Here is a 20,452-nt window from a genome sequence, read left to right as displayed (position 1 = left end):
AGTGAGTCATCAACTTTTAGTTGCCCTGCAGAACAAGCAAGAGAGTAACTGTGATGTCATTGGTTGACAGAGCCCTGTGGCAGCACTCACAATGAAAGGAAGTGGTTTCCTTGCAGGTTGAAGGTGTCGCTTACAATGTGCAATCTTTCATTAATAATGTATCTTATGATTCTGTACTAAAGTCCACTAATTAGAATTGTGTGCCCTATAAAATTTTATTGTAAATATATGCCCAACTGTCAAGCTATGAATAACTCATAAGGATTTGTGCTTTTATTAATATGCTAATGCTAGTCTTTTCTGGGCCTCAGATTCTAAAGATGAGCTATCCTAGCTGTCAAAGTGCCTGCTTTTTACCAAGAAACAAGTGGCTTGACAACTGAGATAAGACTCAAATTGTGTTTTATAGCCAAAAATACAAAAATAACTAATTTTATATCAGTGGACAATATTATAATAGTTATGAGCAGTGGAATTGATGGTTTAATGGGAAGAATTTGTACTTAGAATAACCTTAAAGGGCCTCTTCAGGCAGTTTTATGCGATCAGCCTGAAATATGAGCTCCTAAATGAAATGTATTATATTGTGGGATAATGTGTTATGTAGGCATAACTTACAGCCTTAAGTCTGGAATTTTTCAAAGTACTGTTGAACAGGCTCATACTGCTGGTTATTATATGTGCATATTTTTAACATTCCTATTCAGTGAAATTACAGTGACTTTGACTTTGTCTGGTTTATGAGATTAAAATTTTTAAACAAAATTCTGTTCAAAATAATAACAATGTCCAGTTCTTTTAGCACATACTCTTTTTCTCAGTAGCTGTAACACTGTTTTAGTACATTGCAAAAATAGTCTCCAGTTAACAAAGAGCTGCATGAGCTCTTTTTTTCATATCCATCGACCTTCCTGAATTCTGGCATCCTTCCTGCCATTTGCATTAAAATCCCTTGTGATGATTAGCTCAAAAGGTGCTGTTGCTATCTGTCTGTGTAATTTCTTAGAGAATCTTTCTTCCTTTTCAGTCATCCAGCTGGAAAGGGCATTTGCTCTGAGTATAATCGTTTATTTGCACGAGTTCAAAGTTGGTAATACCATTTGGTAAACTTGTTGGTCTTTAGAACCATTGTCCTTCTAGACTCTGATTTGATACTTGAAATGCATTGCAGGGAAAAGGGACAATCCCTTAATGGAGCAAGTGTATTCCTCTAGGTGGGCTGATTTCTAAATAAGTTTGAATGTCCTCAAAGTCCTTTATGAAGGACTGAAATTCCTATTTATTTAAGATCTTGATATTGTGGTGCCAATTTTCAGTCTGAAACAGCCCATGAAGACTTGATTAGACAACCATTGATGTTCTGCACATGCCATGTAATTTATGTGGAGAACTATATAATAGCAAAGATTCCCCTCCTGGCAATAAATAATGAAAAGAAGTCATCAGATTCTCTATACCTGCCAATGAAACTTTTAAAAAAATATAAAGAGGAAAAATTCAGGGCACAAGAACCTTCAAGATAAAGCTAAAAATATTTCAGGTAGGAAGGAGCATTCAACTTTCCTTTTGACTTTATATTTGTCATTTAAAATTTTAATAAAAATACCATTAGATTTTTATAAAAGATCATTGTTAAATTCAAAAGGTAAAGTTATCAAAGTAAACTATTTGCATGATAATTCTTCACTTTATTGTATAAATCCATATAATTTTACAAAGATATTATTCATGCTATTTGTATCTTAGAGACCTTTTAAAAATGTTTTGAGCTTAATTTCTCTATACTTTATCTAATTGTTCCTCTAATGTAATTAATACTAATAGTTTGATGTTCATTATTTGACAACTTTCCCCATGCTCATAGAGATATATGTTCATGTATATACATATATGATAGATTTTGCACAGAAAATGTACATAATTTACACTCTTGCATCTTATTTAACAGCATATCATTGAGTTTCTTCCTCTATTTTCTGTTGGCTTATTTTGTTCTCTATTTTATGTCTTCAGGCAATTCTTTATTTACATGTTTTATTTAATAATTAAAGGATTACAGATTAAAAGTGTTCAAAGTTTACCTGTGAATCATAGATTTGTTAAGAAATGCTTTTCTCTTCATTATATTCTAGATATTGTATAATTTTGTTTCCCTCTTTGATCCATGAATTATTTAGAAGTTTCTTCATTTTCCAAGTTGTCAATTTCTTGTCTTTTCAGTATTTGTTTCTAATTTTTTTGTTTATGATCAGAAAATATGGTGAGTAAAAGTCTTTAAAAAAATCTGATAACATTTTCTTTGTGGTCAAGTAAAAGACCCTTATGAAAGGTCAAATGTATTTAAAAAGCTGTGTCTATGTGTGTGTGTATCTATTTATATATGTGTGTATACACACACAGATGTGCACGATGTCTATATTTCGTCATTCAGTCTTATTTAATCAGTCTGAGTGTTATATGTGCATTGGACTTTTTAAAGCTTTCCAGGTGATTCTAGTATACAACCAAGGTTAAGTACCATTGCCAAAATGAAATAATGGGTCTAGTCAAGTAGTTCTCAAAATATGTACCGTCAATATCACCTGGGAATTTGTTGGAAATGCAGATTCTTGGGCCTCACCCTAAGACGTGGTCACTCAGAAACTCTGGGTATGGGGCCAGCAATCTCTTTTTAAAAAATTATTTTAATTAGCACATAATTGTACATATTATGGGGTACAATATGATATATGGCACAAAATTATTTTTCATTGCCACATAATTGTACATATTTATGGGGTACAATATGATATTTCAATACATACAGTGTAGAATGATCAAATCAGCCATTGGCATGTATATCAACTCAAACATTTATAATTTCTTTATGTTGGGAACATTCAAAATCCTCTCTTCTAGCTATTTGAAAATACATGATAAATTGTTAACCACAGTCATGCTATAGTGCTATCAAATAGTAGAACTTATCTCTCCAATCTACTTGTAATTTTTATATGACATTCTGTCATTCATAGCAACACGGTTGAGCCTAGAGGACGTATGTTGAGTGAGATAAGCAATCTGGGTCTTAACAAGCCCTCAAAGGAAGAGGATTCTACCTCACTGAAGACTTGAGAGCCACTTACCTATGTCAGTGGCTCTACACTGAGAGTGATTTTGTCCCCAAAGGGACATCTGACAATGTTGGAGACCTCTTTCGGTTGTCACAGCTGGTGGGAGGCTAGTGGTGGCATTTAGTTGGTAGAGGGCTGGGTTGTAAACATCCTGCAACACACAGGACAGCCCAACAGAGAATCACCCAGCCCCAAACATCAACAGTGCTGCTGTGGAGTGACTTACTTAGACTGTGCTTTCCAAGGCTTGGCTTCCCATTACAACCAGCGAGAGAGTTTTTCAAAGTCCTGACTCCAGATCTGTTTAATGACATTGGTGGGAGTACACATAAGGATTTCTAAAAACTATCCATGTGAGTACTTTATGCAGTGAAAGTTGAAAATCACTGCTGTGGACACTGGTTATTGATGGCAAAAACCGCAATAACTTTTGCACCAACCTACTACCTGAAACGGTTAGGTCCTAATGGATGGATTAGGGTGATCCCGAACGAACTGATCAAATTTTATCTAAAGAAATAGAAGATTATGTACCCCTGTTGTGTTATAATGGGAAGTACAAACACCAATTTGTGAAATGTTCTTGCCAAAAATTCAAACTTGGACAAGCTTCTAGATTTCTAGATCTCACTACCAATTTAGAGGTATGTGTTAAAAAACACCATGGGAAGGCTGTTGGCCAAATCTAGAATGTAGAAAGTCCTCCAGGACATATGGTACAGACTGATTATCATCAAATAAATGGCAAGAAGGGAAGACAAGAGAGGGATGGGGACTGTTCTAGAATAAAAGAAACTTAAAACCCCTAACTGATAAGTGTATTTTTTTGGAACTGGATTTGAAAAAGCAACAGGGGAAAATTAAAAACATCTGTGAGGCAATTTGGGAAGTTCAAACACAGACTAGATATTTCATAATATCAAATAATTATTTTTAGAGTTGCATGCGGAGGGATAAGTAGAGGTTATCAGTAAAACACGGTTGTCCCTATGTTGATCATTGTTGATATCATGTGCTAGGTGTATGGGGATTTATTTCAATATTCTCTTTATGTATGTTTGAGACGTTCCACAATAAAGACAGAATGAGAAGGATTATCTAAACAGGTGGGAGGAAAGGCAGGTGACAATGATGTTAGAAAAACTTTCAAGACAATAGGAGTTTCCACAGTGTTAAAAAGAAAGTAAGTCTATTGGATTTGGTAACGTGAAGGTCACTTGATGGCTTTAGCAAAGTCTGTTTCAGTGGAGAAATGGGTCTGGAAGCAAGATTGGAGCCCACTGGAAACTGACAGGAGTAGACATGGTATTACTGCTGTGCGTGAGGCAGGATAGGCTTTCATGTGTTTACATGAGACAGACCCTATGGAGAGGAAGATAGTTAACACTCAGGAAAGAAAGAGGGCATGTGCATCAGCTTTGGTTTCCAATCAAATCTCAAGGCGTTGGTGCAGTCATGAATTTGGATACTTATAGCAGTTACTTAGCATTATGTATGGCATATTAACACATTATTATGAGGGTTTTGGAATTTGGGTGCATGTGATATGCATCCAAAGAAGTTCCTTTTTTGTGACTTTTTGGATATTCATATTTTGATATAAATTGCAGATTGCTATGTTAAAATATTAAGAATTGTGCTCTTACATTTCTGTAAAATGTTTAAATAATCTAAAACAGAATTTGGAAGTGCAAATATTTATATACATATGTTGAAATAATGATATGTTAAACTATACCTAAACTTATCACAGAGTACTTTCATGGACCTAAGTTAGATGAGTAAGGTGAAATCTGTTCACTGGGAGGGAGGGATGGGAAGAAACAGAGAGAGAGAGAGAGAGAAAAAAATGAATGAGATGAGAGGGAGAAAATGGCAAGAGAGAATATGTTTAAATCATTGTTTGTTCAGGGAAAACTTAGGTTGATCACTGTTACTGTTATTTTGGTTATTTTTATTTCCAGCTATACTGTCTCCTGCCAAAAAAGTATAACTTTAACTGTTTACTCACAGGCCATTTGCTTTTCTCTCCTAATTAGCTTCAAAAAATTAGAGTCCAAAGAATGAAACATGTTTAACTCACATTTGGGCTTTTGTTTGTTTGTTGAAACAGAACTGTTCATTATGAAGGTGGCGCTGTGTCTGTTCATGCACGTTCCCTTTGGAGACTAGAGACGCTAAGAGTTGCGTAAGTAGAACTTCTAAACAAAGCCTAATGCACCAAGCGTACCAAATAGCTCACTGTTGTGCTTCTGTGTCAGCCTGTGATGCTGAAAACTACAGCAAGCAAGCGAACAAAGGAAACACCGAGAAAGTGGTGAAGAGTCTCTCTTTTGTCTGTTTCCTTCCACCTACCTTTATCATTCCTTAGCCTCAGTTCACCAACTGGCAAACCTGAGAAATAAGCAATAATTTTGAAGTCTGCTTTTGTCTTTAGCCTCATTTGTTTTTTTAACATCATCTCATCCCATACCATGCATCTCTTGGCAGAAATGGCTACTAGGACAGAGTGATGTAAGATATGGAGACAAGACAAGTTCTTTGCAAGCCTGTCGCACATCTCAGATCTGACAGACTGTGGATTTAACCTTCTAAAAGTACATTTAAAACAGGAAACTTGAACATGAGCGTAGGACAGAGTCATTACTGAAAGTCACCATATTTACTTAAAAATCACTTGATAGTTGAGTACAAATCTGCATTGCAATAAAAGTCACTGTGTATTCATTATAGTAATGAGAGTTTTTATATATTAATATTTATGAAACATAAATGTACAAAGTTTTTTTTCTGATGACTTAACTCTCTGAATATTTCCTTTTAGTTCCTGTAAATGAATACAATATGATGATAAAGATGTCATTTTGAACTATTTTAAGTAGAATTAAAATGTCAGATTTTTTTTTAAATAATTGGAAGCTTTAGTCCTTTGCCTAAAATCAGTAAGTTTTCAATGTATTTGTTTCCTAGTATATTGGGCTTTAAAGACTTTATTGATTTAGGATGATAATTGATTTGTATTGGGCTTTAAAGACATTACTGATTTAGTTTAACAGTCTATGAGTGGGAATGAGGGCTATCTTACTCTAGTATAACTATCTTAAATTTATTTATTTATTTATTTATTTATTTATTTATTTATTTATTTTGAGATGGAGTTTTGCTCTGTCGCCCAGGTTGGAGTGCAGTGGCGCGATCTCGGTTCACTGCAAGCTCTGCCTCCCGGGTTCACACCATTCTCCTGCCTCAGCCTCCCGAGTAGCTGGGTACAGGCACTCGCCACCACGCCCGGCTAATTTTTTGTATTTTTAGTAGAGAAGGGGTTTCACCATGTTAGCCAGGATGGTCTCAATCTCCTGACCTCATAATCCACCAGCTGCAACCTCACAAAGTGCTGGGATTACAGGCGTGAGCCACCACGCCCGGCCTAGTATAACTATCTTTATAGACATTTTATTTTGAGATTATTGCCTGTCTAATAGTGATGAGAATAGTTTAAAGGCCTTCAGTCGTTTCTGCTCCTGTGTCCCATGCAATAATTTTGAAAAACTTTGTACATTCTTGAACATTGTGAGGTTGACATAGAAACCTTTCATTATCAGTTTAGATGCACAGAATATAACTTCTAGTGTATTTTAAATAGTGATACTTTAAAATAAAATGGTTACATCACCCTTTTCAAAGTATCCAATGGACTGTAAGTAATACTGTGGTCTAATACCTTTGTTTATTGAAAATGGTCTTCTTTAACAATAAAAATGTGTATTATTCAGTTTTTCCTTTTCACTACATCCTACTCTTGTGCAACAAAAATATTTATATAAATTAATTTCTTATATTTCTTATGTTAGTCTGTAACTTTAAAAAGCTCTTCTATATTGTCATTAATAACTAATTGATAATATTAAATTTCTTTGATATAAATGCACAGTTGATCAAATCTACCTAAATATTAAAACTTTTGGTAACTACCAAACTTAAAAGAAAATTTTTATTAGAAATGCATATCATAATGAGATAGAAAAAGAAGAGACAGACTTCTAAGGCAAACAAAGGAAAACTCATAGCTTTTATATATTTTGTAATTATTCAGATAATTTAAGGAAAGGGATTTTAAGTATTACTCATATTTTTTACTTTGTGTATTATAAAAGTGAAAGATTAAAGAAGTGTTTATACAAATTAATTGTATAAATAATTATTAATTATATATGTAATTAAATTGTCACTATAAGTGCAGTTTCGAGAGGTTGTATTACCCTTATAAAACAGATTGAATATGTGTTTTCAAAATTTAGAGACACACCTGTACTTCATGATTGAGTGCTTAAAGAAATATTTATCTTTTTTGTAGAGAGAGACCCTAAATCTATCTTATTTTTGGTTAAAAAAATAGCACAAAAGCTTCTGAAAACCTGATAGGACTTTGTTTTTATTGTTATCGATATTATTGATGAGCTGTGACTACATAAATCTAGATTATTCTGCAAACTTCTGCATTAAGTAGTCTTGATCCTGTCTCTCTACTGTTGCTTATGTTTGTATTTTGAAATAGAAGTTTGGAGTTTATTTTCACTTTGATTACAGATGATCAATATATAGAAAGGAGATGATCTTATGGTCAGCCCCTGGGGAAAGGGAATGCTAATTGCTTCTCATAGTCCAGATGACACCGAGGGGAACACCACAGAGAAGGCAGAGCAGATAGTTTTTCAACCGTTTAGCAGCTTAAAGAGAGATGTTTTACTCTTCTCTCTGACCCTTGATTAAATTTCACCTTCCTGTCTAGCAGTAGGAAAGTAAGAGATTCATATGTATGGAATATCATTATTTTAAGAAGTTTTTCAGATTATACTGACTCTTTAAACTACTTTGGCTTTATTGTAGATGTGTAAATTAAGCTACATTCAGTTTAGGAGCTTTTATTTTTTTTAATTAAATCCCTTTCGTTCTAGGAAGTTTACATGTCTTATATGCAATGGCCACATAATTACTAATTTTGTATTATATTTAGCAATTTGTAGTGAAGATCCTGCTTTTGTTTATGATAGAACTATATTGCCTAATGCCAATGTTTATATTCAATATTTGGGATACTTGGTCTTCTCTTTTCTCCAATGAGATCCTAAACTATTTATTTGTTGTAGTTGATGTGGCCCATTCATTATGTATTTTATACTGCACACTCTTACACATGAAACTATTGTCCAAAGTTTTTCAGTATCATGGCCTTTTTAATAAATGGTTTTAACGTAGGGAGTTAAATTGAATAGAAAATGCTCTTCTATATTTTACTCCAAGGCAAAATTATAGGGATATTGTAAGTGAGATATATGTTAGTTCCTGTAATAGGAATACTCATTGAAATAAAAACTACGAATTACATAGAGTTCAAGTTCTATTTTTAATGTTACAAATAAACAAAATTAAAGAGTGACATATCATAAAGAAGTACTCACTATTCCCCAATTCCCTTTGAGGTAATTTTGAGTAAATATCGATAATACGTAGGGCACAGTTGTTTGATATTACCATAGGAAATTGCTTTATAAAACTCCATTACTATTGCCAATTTTAGTTTTTACTACATATGATTTTCTTGCCTCTTGATACTGTTGGCCTTGCCCTCTCATTTGGGAGGAGGTGGGGGTCTGGGCATGTGAGACCAGGCTGGTTTGAGTGGCTGGAAATGAAAGCAAATGTGCTTAGACTTTGCAGTGGTTTTGCCAAAAACTGGCCACATTCATTCCATTTCTACCAGAATCCTCTTAGAGACTTCAAAGGAGCACTGGTACATATGAGTTCTATTGAATACAACTTAGCCCAGAACATCTTCCAGATACGCTAGTAAGTAGTATATATCTGGTCAAAATTTTGAGCTGTTTTGAAAATGAAGGTGTGTTCTATGATGTTTAAGATGAATTGTTATTCGGAAGTGATTCATTATTTCCAAATATTTCATTGTTTTTCCAAATAATGGAAACAAATATTAAACATATTTCCAAATATTTCATTGTTTTTCAAATAATGGAAACAAATATTAAACATAATTGTGACCGGGCACAGGGTGGCTCACGCCTGTAGTCCCAACACTTTGTGAGGCTGAGGCGGGCAGATCACAAGGTCAGGAGATCGAGACCATCCTGGCTAACATGATGAAACCCCGTCTCTACTGAAAATACAAAAGTTAGCCGGGCGTGGTGGCGGGCATCTATAGTCCTGGCTACTCGGGAGGCTGGGGCTAGAGAATCGCTTGAACCCAGGAGGCAAAGTTTACAGTGAGCCAAGATCGCACCACTGTACGCCAGCCTGGGTGACAGAGTGAGACTCCATCTCAAAATAAAAATAATAGTAATAATAATAATAATGATAATTGTGGTTTCCGTAGTATTTGCAAACAATACACTTAATTTTATGAGGAGGATTTTTAAAAGCTTGTTTATTTCCAAAATAGAAATACTTTAATGTGCTATTATTTTGGTAACAAACTTTAATTTCATTTTAAGACAATACTGCGTTATCTGGTTTTATTAGTACATGGTTATTAACTTAGTTGGGGGGGCTTCCCAAATTAATTGTCTTTATAAACAAGTTCATGTCAAAATGAACTTGTTATAACATTCTACTGCTAATTTTCTATGCTAATATCTCAAGTCAAAAATCCAGGTTAGGAAAGCAACATTAAATTGATTTATAATTTACTAAAAGATTGCTAGCTTTGAAACAAGTATTCTCAATTTGTAGAACACAAACATTTTTAATAAGTCTATATAAACCCAAGTTTATTAAGTAATAAGATTATATTGAAAATCACCATATATTTACTTTTTCTTTCACTCATTGTATTTTGACAAAATCATCCACTGTAAACTGTCTTTTAAAAAATTATCCTTATGTTTCATTTTCTGCTTGTTATTGACATATGAAGCTTTACAACATGCATTATTTTTAGAGCATACACTTTTTCTTCATAAAATATCTGGCTGTATACCTTTTGTGCTTTTTGGCCTTGAATTGGAATTACCTAATATCATATTTGTCATTTCCTTTTGAGGAATATCATATTTGTCATATTGACAAATATCATATTGACAAATATGATATTTGTCATTTATTTGCTTGTTGAATCTTTTCTACTCATTTGTTTTTAGTTTTCTTGCATGCTTTGATCTTAAGCTTGTGTCTTATCAATGATGTATATGGCCTGTCCTCACTTTGCATGGTACGGTGTTAAGGGAAAGTCATGCAGAATAGAACTGTGCCATCACTCTGCACCTTAGCATGGTTAAAGCTCCTAAATGCACAACCTTCAGTTAACAAGGTAATGTGCAAAGCAAGAACAGCTTGTATTTTGATTTTTCTATTTTATCCTACCTGAAAGTCATTTATCTATTTTTAATATACAAGTGATAATTGTACATACTTATGGGGTACATAGTGATGTTTTGATACAGGTAATGTGTAGTGATCAGATCAGAGTAATTAGCGTATCCATCATCTCAAACATTTATCATTCCTGTGCATTAAGAACATTCAGTATCCTTCAAAGCAGATTTTTAATGATCATAACTTATCTTTTTACTGAAACATTCTATATTTTCTGTTTATTAAATTTTCTTCCTGACTTTTTTAGAATTTTCATTTTCTTGGTTTATCTTTTTTGTTCATCGGGTTCTAATAATATAATTGTTCCACAATATTAAAATGTAAAGTATAAGAATACATTTCTTTTGTCAGGTAAATATAGTCTAACTATGTACTTCAGTTTATATACATGAGTTCCAATTAATCATACTTAGACATTGACCACAATACTACTGTTTTTCAAGTCTGTACAAATACAACAACAGTTTTTAACTAGTAAATGCTAAAATATTATTTGAAGTTATACTTCCTGCATTATCTGCATTAGAGCTTGACTAATCTGTGTTAGAGGTTGACTTGGAGCACAAGTTCTTAATTATCTTTGCATAGAATAGGGTACTGTGTGGATGGTATGGCATTTAAAGTCAGAACACCTTGAGTTACATTTAACTTCTTCTTACTATAAGCTTTGTGACTTTGTATATTACTTATCATTCTGAATAGCCATTTTGTTATTTGTGAAATGAAATTAATATCACTAATATCCTAAGTTTTTTTGAGAACATTAAGACAATATATATGACTGTTCATTGTCTGACATATGTTTTAATAGCTACTCCTTCTGTGATTGTGGGTGCTGTTGGATCAAGTCCTAACTGTTTTCATTAGGTGGAGTGGAAGCCACATAAGATGGGGACAGCCATTCCGACTACGCCATGTCACAACAGGAAAATACTTGAGTCTCATGGAAGACAAAAACCTTCTACTCATGGACAAAGAGAAAGCTGATGTAAAATCAACAGCATTTACCTTCCGGTCTTCCAAGGTGAGACAGAAAATATTTTGGGCTTCCTATAAATGTTACCCTGTCATATTTCCTTTGATGTTAGAAATGAGAAAAGAAATGAGAAAATAAATGATGTAAGTATGTCTTATGCGTATTTCTAAATTTGCAGTTTCTCTTCCATCCATTCCTCTCCAGTAAAACCGATTTTTCTAAACCATTAATACCTGCCCATAGAAACAATCTAAATGTACAATAAAGGGTAATGATTACATAAAGGGTAATGATTGCATAAATCATACTGTATACATACCTATTGGCATAGTATGAAGCTGGCAAAAATATAAAACATAAAAATACCTATTATACATCATCAAGTTAAAGGTGTTTCATGTGGTTTATAGTTCTTAAAACACATCCATCCAGCTCCTTTCTGTTTTCTTAAGCATTGACAGTATACAGTGACCACAGATGTTGTGATGTTTTGGGTTACAGTGTGAGGATAAAGCACACTGGAATCTGTGACTCAAAGATGCATTTATACATCCATTCTTATATGCAGACCTTTATCCTTAACCCTATTAAATCATTTTTATGATAATTGCTATATTTGTCCATTTTCACACTGCTATAAAGAAATACCTGAGGCTGGGTGATTTATAATGAAAAGGAGTTTAATTGACTTACACTTCCGCATGGCTCGGAAGGCCTCAGGAAACTTACAATCATGACAGAAGGGGAAGCAGGCAGGTCTTACATGGAGGCAGGCGAGAGAGAGAGCAGGAGAGTGAGTGTGAAGGAGGAAGCGTCAAACACTTAAAAAAACCATCAGGTCTCATGAGAACTCACTCACTGTCAGGGGAACAGCATGGGGGAAACTCCCCCCATGATCCAGTCACCTCTTTCCCTCGACACGTGAGGATTACAAATTGAGATGAGATTTGGGTGGGGACACAGAGCCAAACCATATCGATTGCATATTTCTGTTCATAATTTAATGAAGATTGTAAAACTTGGGAAAGATGATTGGAACAATATTAAACTACTAACTAGCTTTCATCTTAGAAAGGCAAAACTTCGTTCCTTTAAATAGATAGATTTGACTTTGTATTTCTGCGATTAGTACATACTCATCTGGGTATAGGCATCTTCACAGTGTTATTCAGGGCTCATTAAAAAGAAAAAAACGTATTATTTTGTTTTTTCACTACTAGGAAATTCTTAGGATTCAATCACCCTTCCCCATATTTTGTATGCTGGCTCAATTCAAGTTGGATTTTTGATAGCAGTGTTACTAGATGAGGAAAAGATGTTAAGTACCATGTATAATATATTCAAAACAAGGTCATGATTTGGCTTAGTAGAACTATAATACATGCACTACAATGCTTTTTCAATATTGGATTAGGTTTAGATTTTTACTTTGCCCCTCTCTAGAGATCTATATGTTAGGCAAAATCTTCTAAATATTTTACAAGCATTAACAAATGATTATTTCCTATTTAGGTAAAACGTTTACCCTAAAAGACCAATTTTCTGTATGCTTAATAAATCCTTTTATTAATCTTATAATGGTGTCCTGTCACAGCATAGGATTGGCAGCATAAACATAAATATTTATGGAACTTTGAAGGTATCCCACAGAACTTGTATTTGCAGTTGTCACTAGAGGCCACTGACCACTTTATTTCTACATTAGGTCTATGGCCTGGATTGCTCCAGTGAGTGCAGAAAATAGAGAACATTAATTTTCCTAATTATGAAAATAAACTATTTCACTATACTCTTAATAATGTATTTCACATAAATAATGTCTAACATACAAGAAAACATATTCATTATTTAGAATTGTAACAAAATTAAAAGTAGTTATTTACAACTACTTAAAAGTTTTTTAGTGCTTTAATCATATTTCATTTCTTCTGATTTTGAAAGCAGTACATGTTTGTCTTAGAAAGTTTAGAAAATACAAAAAAAAGTAGGAGTAAGAACTATCTAATTATGCAGAATATCAACGTTTTGATGAATTTCCTTCCTAATCTTTTTCTTTTGCTGTGTAAATGCACACAACCTTGCAACACGGGGATTAGGGATCACCAATACCCCTCCCCCATGCAACTGAAATCTACATTTTGACTTTCCAAAAACTTAACTACTATAAAGAAGGCTGGGTGTGGTGGCTCACACCTGTAATCCCAGCACTTTGGGAGGCTGAGGCAGGTGAATCTGACCAACATGGTGAAACCTTGTCTCTACTAAAAATACAAAAATTAGTCGGGTGTGGTGACATGTGCCTGCAGTCTCAGCTACTCGGGAGGCTGAAGCAGGAGAATCGCTTGAACTCGGGAGGCAGAGGATGCAGTTAGCTGAGATCGTGCCACTGCAGTCCAGCCTGGGCGATAGAGCAAGACTCCATCTCAAAAAAAAAAAAAAAAAGCTATAAGGAAGATAAAATATATTTTCTATGCCTTAGGTGGAAGTGGACCATCAACAAAATTGGTCCTTGTTTTCATGTTGAGTAGGCTGAGGAGGAGGAGGAGGAAGAAGAGGGGCTGGTCTTGTTGTCTCAGGGGTGGCAGAGATGAAGGAAAATGCATGTATAAGTGTACCTGCACAGTCCAAATTCAGGCCGTTCAAGAATCAACTGTACATTACAAAATATGACTATAGTTTTGTGTTCTGCTTTCATTTGAGGATGTATAGTAGGTATTTTTATATTTTATATTTTTGACAGCTTCATACTATCCCAATATGTATGTATACACTATGATTTATGCAATCATTACTCTTCATGTAATCATTACCCTTTATTGTACATTTAGGTTGTTTCTATAGTTATATAATATATACATATATTCATACATATATATTATTATAAATAAAACTCAAACCAAAATAAGGTGTGGGGAGATCAGAAGTAATTCTGAAAAGACAGTATCCTGAATGAACATTCCCAATGCCTTCCTCTTTCAACTCCTGTTCTGGGTTATACCGAATGGTAGCAGATGCCTCTGAATCTATGAGTTAACTGGAGAGCTCCAGGAAAGACAGTCAGGGTAGGTCTTTATTCTCCATTGTGAAAATAGAGAGGCACAACTGGTAAAACCTCATTATCCTTACAAAGCATCTGTATCTATATATTTGCTCTGTGGGCTCTTAGAGGGCCTCTACAGTGGGCGAGAATTGCTCCTTGTCTCTGTAACTGGAAAGCACAATTAATCCCATTATGGGAACATGGGCTTCTTTCTTAAATCTAGCTAGCAGAGGGGTGGGAATTTGCTAGTTTATCTACTGATAGCACCTCCGTCCAGATAGAAAAAAATTCAACCCACTAAAGAAGAACCAATTATTTGATGGTAGAAACCCTTTTCAAGTAAAGAAGGTGGTACCTATTAAAATGACATTCAGCTTATTGACAATAAATTAGAAAAACTAGAAGAAATTGATATCCTTCCAGCAAAATATAACTTACCCAAATAAAATCTCGAAGAGGTAGAAAAACATGAACTGGTACATTACAGTGGAAGACATTGGAATGATTTGCCAAATTTTAGTATTTTAAAAAGCTGGGAATCTATGGTGGGAGGATCTCTTGAGCCCAGGAGTTTGTGGCTGCAATGAGCTATGATCATGCCCACTGCATTCCAGCCTGGGCAACACAGTGAGACCAAGACTCTATAGAAAAACTAAAAATAAAAAAATAAACAGGCAGAATACATCTAACAAAAATTGGAGGAAAAAGAGGAAGAGTGAAAGGTACAGTAGGTGCTCCAGTTGCCTTCTATGAAACAAACATCAAAGATCTTCTTAAGATTGAAAACTCAAGTAATGGAAGCATAAATATTTAACAGCCAAAAAGGAAACACTCAGATATAATAACATTTACTAAAACAAGATGATGGAAGAAAGAAAAGTTGGTGAGACAAAGAGGAACACGCTACCTTCTTCATCATGCATAATCCAGCCTAATAAAAAGAAGTAAAGGGTTACCAAAGAGTCAGAGACATAAACACAGACACAGGCATGTAGACAATGAGGAAAATGAGACCACAGAGCGAATGGCTCTAAAAAAAGTATGAAAACAGAAAACCTAAAATATGACACAGTGAAAACCTAAAATATGGCCCACTCTATTTGCTTATCAATATATATAAATGGACTGTATCATAATTTAAAATTAAAATAATTTCATATTTGGGCATGCAGCATAAATTATGCTGACATTAAGAGGCACATCTAAAACAACTTTATTTGGAAAGATTGGAAATAAAAAGATGGCTAGTGGAATACCAAGAAAATACAAACAGGCTAGGTGCGGTAGCTCACTCCCAGCAGTTTGGGAGACCAAGGCAGGTGGATCACTTGAGGTCAAGAGTTTGAGACCAACCTGGCCAACACAGTGAAATGCTATCTCTACTAAAAATACAAAAATTAGCTAGATGTGGTGGCATGCACCTGTAATCCCAGCTGCTTGGGAGGCTGAGGGAGGAGAATTGCCTGAACTTGGGAGGCAGAGGTTGCAGTGAGCCTAAATTGTGCCACTGCACTCCAGCCTTCGCAACAGAGAGAGACTCTGCCTCAAAAAAAAAAAAAAAAAAAAAAAAAAGATATCTGTTCTTAATATCAGATGAGGTGGAATTCAGGCAAAATCAAGCATTGCAGGAGACAAAAAATGATATTTCATGGTATTGAAGAGTGTAAGTCACTGAAGTTGTAACAGTTGTTAAATGTATATAGCAAGGTAGTATTAGTATTCATAAAACAAGATAGTATTCGTAAAACAATAAAAAGTGGGCAAAGGGTATGAACAGACACTTCTCAAAAGAAGATATTTATGTGGCCAAGAAACATGAGAAAAAGCTCAACATCACTGATCATTAGAGAAATGCAAATCAAAACCACAATGAGATACCAACTCATACCAGTCAAAATGGTGATTATTAAAAAGTCAAGAAACAACAGATGCTGGTGAGGCTGTGGAGAAACAGGAACGCTTTTACGTTGTCGATGGGGATATAAGTTAGCTCAACCATTGTGGACGACAGTGTGGCGATTCCTCAAGGATCTAGAACCAGAAATACAATTTGACCCAGCAATCCCATTACTGGGTATATACCCAAAGGAATATAAATCAGTCTATTATAGAGATATACGTACACATGTTTATTGCAGCACTATTCACAATAGCAAAGACATGGAATAAACCCAAATACCCATCAATGATAGACCGGATAAAGAAAATGTGGTACATACACCATGGAACACTATGCAGCCACAAAAAGGAATGAGATAATGTCCTTTGCAGGGACATGGATGAAGCTGGAAACCATCATCCTCAGCAAACTAACACAGGAACAGAAAACCAAGCGCTGCATGTTCTCACTCATAAGTGGGAGTTGAACAGTGAGAACACATGGACGCAGGAAGGGGAACATCACACACCAGGGCCTCTCGGTCGTGGGGGGGGAGGGTGCAAGGGGAGGGAGAGCATCAGGACTAATAGCTAATGCATGTGGGGCATAAAACCTAGATGACGGGTTGATAGGTGCAGCAAACCACCATGGCACACTTATACCTATGTAACAAACCTGCACATTCTGCACATGTATCCTGGAACATAAAAAAAAAAAAATGCAAGTCACTGAAGTTGTAAGTTGTTAAATTTACATAACAAATAAATACAGGGTAGTACTAGTATTTATAAAACAAAATCTCCAGGAGCTACGAGGAGAAACAAACAGAAAATCTTAGGAGATATCAAGTCACCTTTTCTCAGTTCCTGATACACACACACACCACACACCTCACGCCACTGAGGGCTTTATGGTGTGTGGAGAGCTGCCGCAGAAGCCCTACCCTTAATTGGACATTCATTTTGTTCACTCAGGAATATTGCAGGGCTGACTTGAGCAGGACTGGAAACTGGGAACATGCCAACAGTTAGTGCCCTCTGAGAGCTTGGGAGGGTGTTCACGAAGCAGGGACCCTGTCCTCCCACACTCCTTGGCTTTTTAAATAAAAGAATTGCTGCCATTCTGTAATTCCTTGTAAGTCAGCCAACAGAGCTAAGCATTCTCTCTAGTTGATCTCACTGAGTATCAGGACCCCCATTTTACAGATGGGGAAAACCAAGGCAGGGAGGATGAGTCACTTGACCAAGTGGCAGGGCTAGGAACACAGAAGAATCAGTGGACACAGGGTTATCTCTGCACCAGAACAACTGGCCAGGGTGGGGTGGTTACATATAACTGGGCCATAGCTTTCCAGGCTGGCTGGTTCACTCGTTCAGTTCACCCCAGGCTGTAAGGACTGCCATGGGAGCCTGAGGCAGATGCTTGTCCTGTCAGGGCCTCACCCAGCTAAAGTGTCACCCCACCCCTCCACAGGCTGCTGCCTGACCCTGCGTCTAACTGTGATCTCTCAAAATCCTACCTTTCCTGCAGAAAGCTGAATAGTGTCCATCTTTCTCATTTGATTCTTTCTCTAGTAATCCTAATCCTCCTGGAGGTTGGTGAATGCCTATGACAAAGCAGGTTATTCACATGGAAATGGAAATGCAAAAAGGGAAAAGTATATTAACATACTTCAAAAATATTCTTACTTATATAGCCTTTCATCCGTTGATCTATGTATTTTTAAGTTGGGGTTGGGGGTGGGAGGGTACTGTCTTAGAGAAATAAGGTGAAAACTTGTAGGTAAAAATATACATGCAAGTTAATTTCATCATTCTTTGTCATGCCAAAAAAATGGAAAAGTCACAAATTTGCAATAAAAATTATTCTATATCTATAATATTAAAAGGTATTAGCTCTCAAAATATATTAATCTGGAAAGATATCCTTGTAAATATTGTTGAGTAAAACATTTCATTGGATGTATTTTTCACGGCTATCTTCCCAGATCAATATATATCAATATATTGTTATATATATCTCTCCAGATCAATATGTATTGTTATGTATATAACATATATAACATTCATATATATAACATATATAACATCTATATAACATATAACATATATAGTCATATGTTTTATATGTTATATCCATAACATATGTTATATGCATAACAATATATGTTGAATATGTTATATACATAATATATATTGATCTGGAGATATGTATAACAATATATTGATCTGGAAAAAATCCATGAAAATATTGTTCAGTAAAATATTGTTTTACTCAACATCTTGAGTTGTAAATTGTAATATAGGTATTGCAAATCTTATGATAGATTTTAATGTAATCTATTGTTGTAATATTAAAGGTATTACAAATCTTATTTTTGTAATTAAAAAGAAATCTTCATACTTGTGTTTGTATATGATTTTATGGTAGTTGTGGAAGGATATACACTAATCATTTAACTCAGAGTATTTTAGAAAGATCAAAATGGAAGCTGTGTGAGAATATGAAGACAGAGAGAAATTTTTTCTTTAACTTAAAAAATGTATCTCTGGATTATTTTGGCTATTACAATAGTCATATTTATTTTACAATGAAATCAGTTAAAGAAAAAAAACCATTGCACTGACATTCTGGGACATAATTTCTGTGCACATTTTTGATTTGTTTATTTAGGATGGATTCCTACAAATGGAAATAGTGACTTAAAAGCTGTGAATATTTTCGAATGTTCTTGATACAGATTGCCCAAAGCAATAGCTTTTGAAACCTTTTACTCTGAATATCCCTCCTAATATTCTCTCCATGTTAGAATAGGGCTCATATTTGAGGACTTTTGACTCTCCAGATCCTTCTGTGATTTCTGCTCAGGGATTCTGTTTCTGGAATTTGGCAGTTGTGTAATGTCACAGGTTGCATGGAGGTAGAGAGGCCAAAGATCCCAACTCAACTCTTCTTTAACTGAGCAATTTAGTTTCTCTGAAGCTACTCTCCTGCCTGGTGTTCACGGAACCACTCGAGTGTACAGGTTAATAACCCTGCCATGCTTCCAGCCACTTCATTCATACAGGTAATTTCATATGATGACGTGGTTGAAGGCAGTGAAAGTGAAGGTGAGATTTCAAGAGAAATTTTTTTTTTTAATCACAGTATATTTTTAATTTTAGTATCACTGGAAGATTAGATAGTAAAATTTTTCCCATGAACTAGAGACAATAACTCTTCCAATTATTTCTTTTAAAATGACTCTTTCTATTATATATTTAACACATAGTCATTACAGAAAAATGTAAAGGTAGTACAAAGATGGAGAAAGGAGAAAAGTAAATCCATGCACAGTCCATCACTCAGAAACAACCTCTTGTGTGTATTTGAGTTGTAAGCAAATATTACATATTTTGATGATGAACAGTGTTAATTATATATGATTTTGGGCCTAATTTTTATTTAATAACATATACTACTATATTCTTTAATAGAATTTGGCAATAATTCAACATCTTATTACATAGATTTATCGTAATTCATGCAGCTACTTTATTATATTTGAATATTTAGCTTATTTTCACTTTTAAGCTGAATATTTTTATCTCTGAATATTTCTATATATTGCTGACTAGTTCTTTTTTGGAAGTTGTACTATTTGGTCTAAAAATATGAAGATTTCAAAAGTGTTTGGTACTGGAGGCTCTCAGAGGGCAAAACAGTATCTGTTTTGTTCACCATGGATAGTGCAGTGCCTGACACTTAGTGGGGATTGCTAAATGTCCCTAGTGAGTGAATGCACCTGGCCAAAGTACTCTTCAGAACTTTGCACCAGTATTTATTCTAAGCAGCACGGTATGAAACTTTACATTTCTGTGCGACCTCATCAACAGATGATTTTAAAATCTGATAATTTAGATAGATGAAAAATCAGTTGCATCCTATTTTATATTCTGTGAGTAAGTTAACCTCTTTAACTGTAAAGCTCCTATCATTTTAAAAGCAAATTATAATGATTTAGTATTCCCATGAATTAAACAAACGCCACAGTAAGCAATTTTTAGCAATTGGCTTTT

The 20,452-nt window shown here is 34.7% G+C and overlaps 1 protein-coding gene across 1 annotated transcript in view; it reads left to right on the top strand.

Annotated features, from left to right (window-relative positions):
• Window positions 1–20,452, top strand: part of RYR2 (ryanodine receptor 2) — a 786,704-nt gene that overhangs the window by 358,885 nt on the left and 407,367 nt on the right. Inside the window, exons 9-10 of the mRNA XM_054561059.1 lie at window positions 5,227–5,301; window positions 11,367–11,523. Coding sequence (XP_054417034.1) covers window positions 5,227–5,301; window positions 11,367–11,523 — 232 coding nt within the window. The remainder of the gene's footprint in view (window positions 1–5,226; window positions 5,302–11,366; window positions 11,524–20,452) is intronic.

This window comes from Pongo abelii, chromosome 1, assembly GCF_028885655.2.
Source record: "Pongo abelii isolate AG06213 chromosome 1, NHGRI_mPonAbe1-v2.0_pri, whole genome shotgun sequence".
NCBI lineage: Eukaryota > Metazoa > Chordata > Mammalia > Primates > Hominidae > Pongo > Pongo abelii.
Note: the sequence above shows the minus strand (reverse complement) of the source record. Positions and strands in the feature narration are given on the sequence as shown.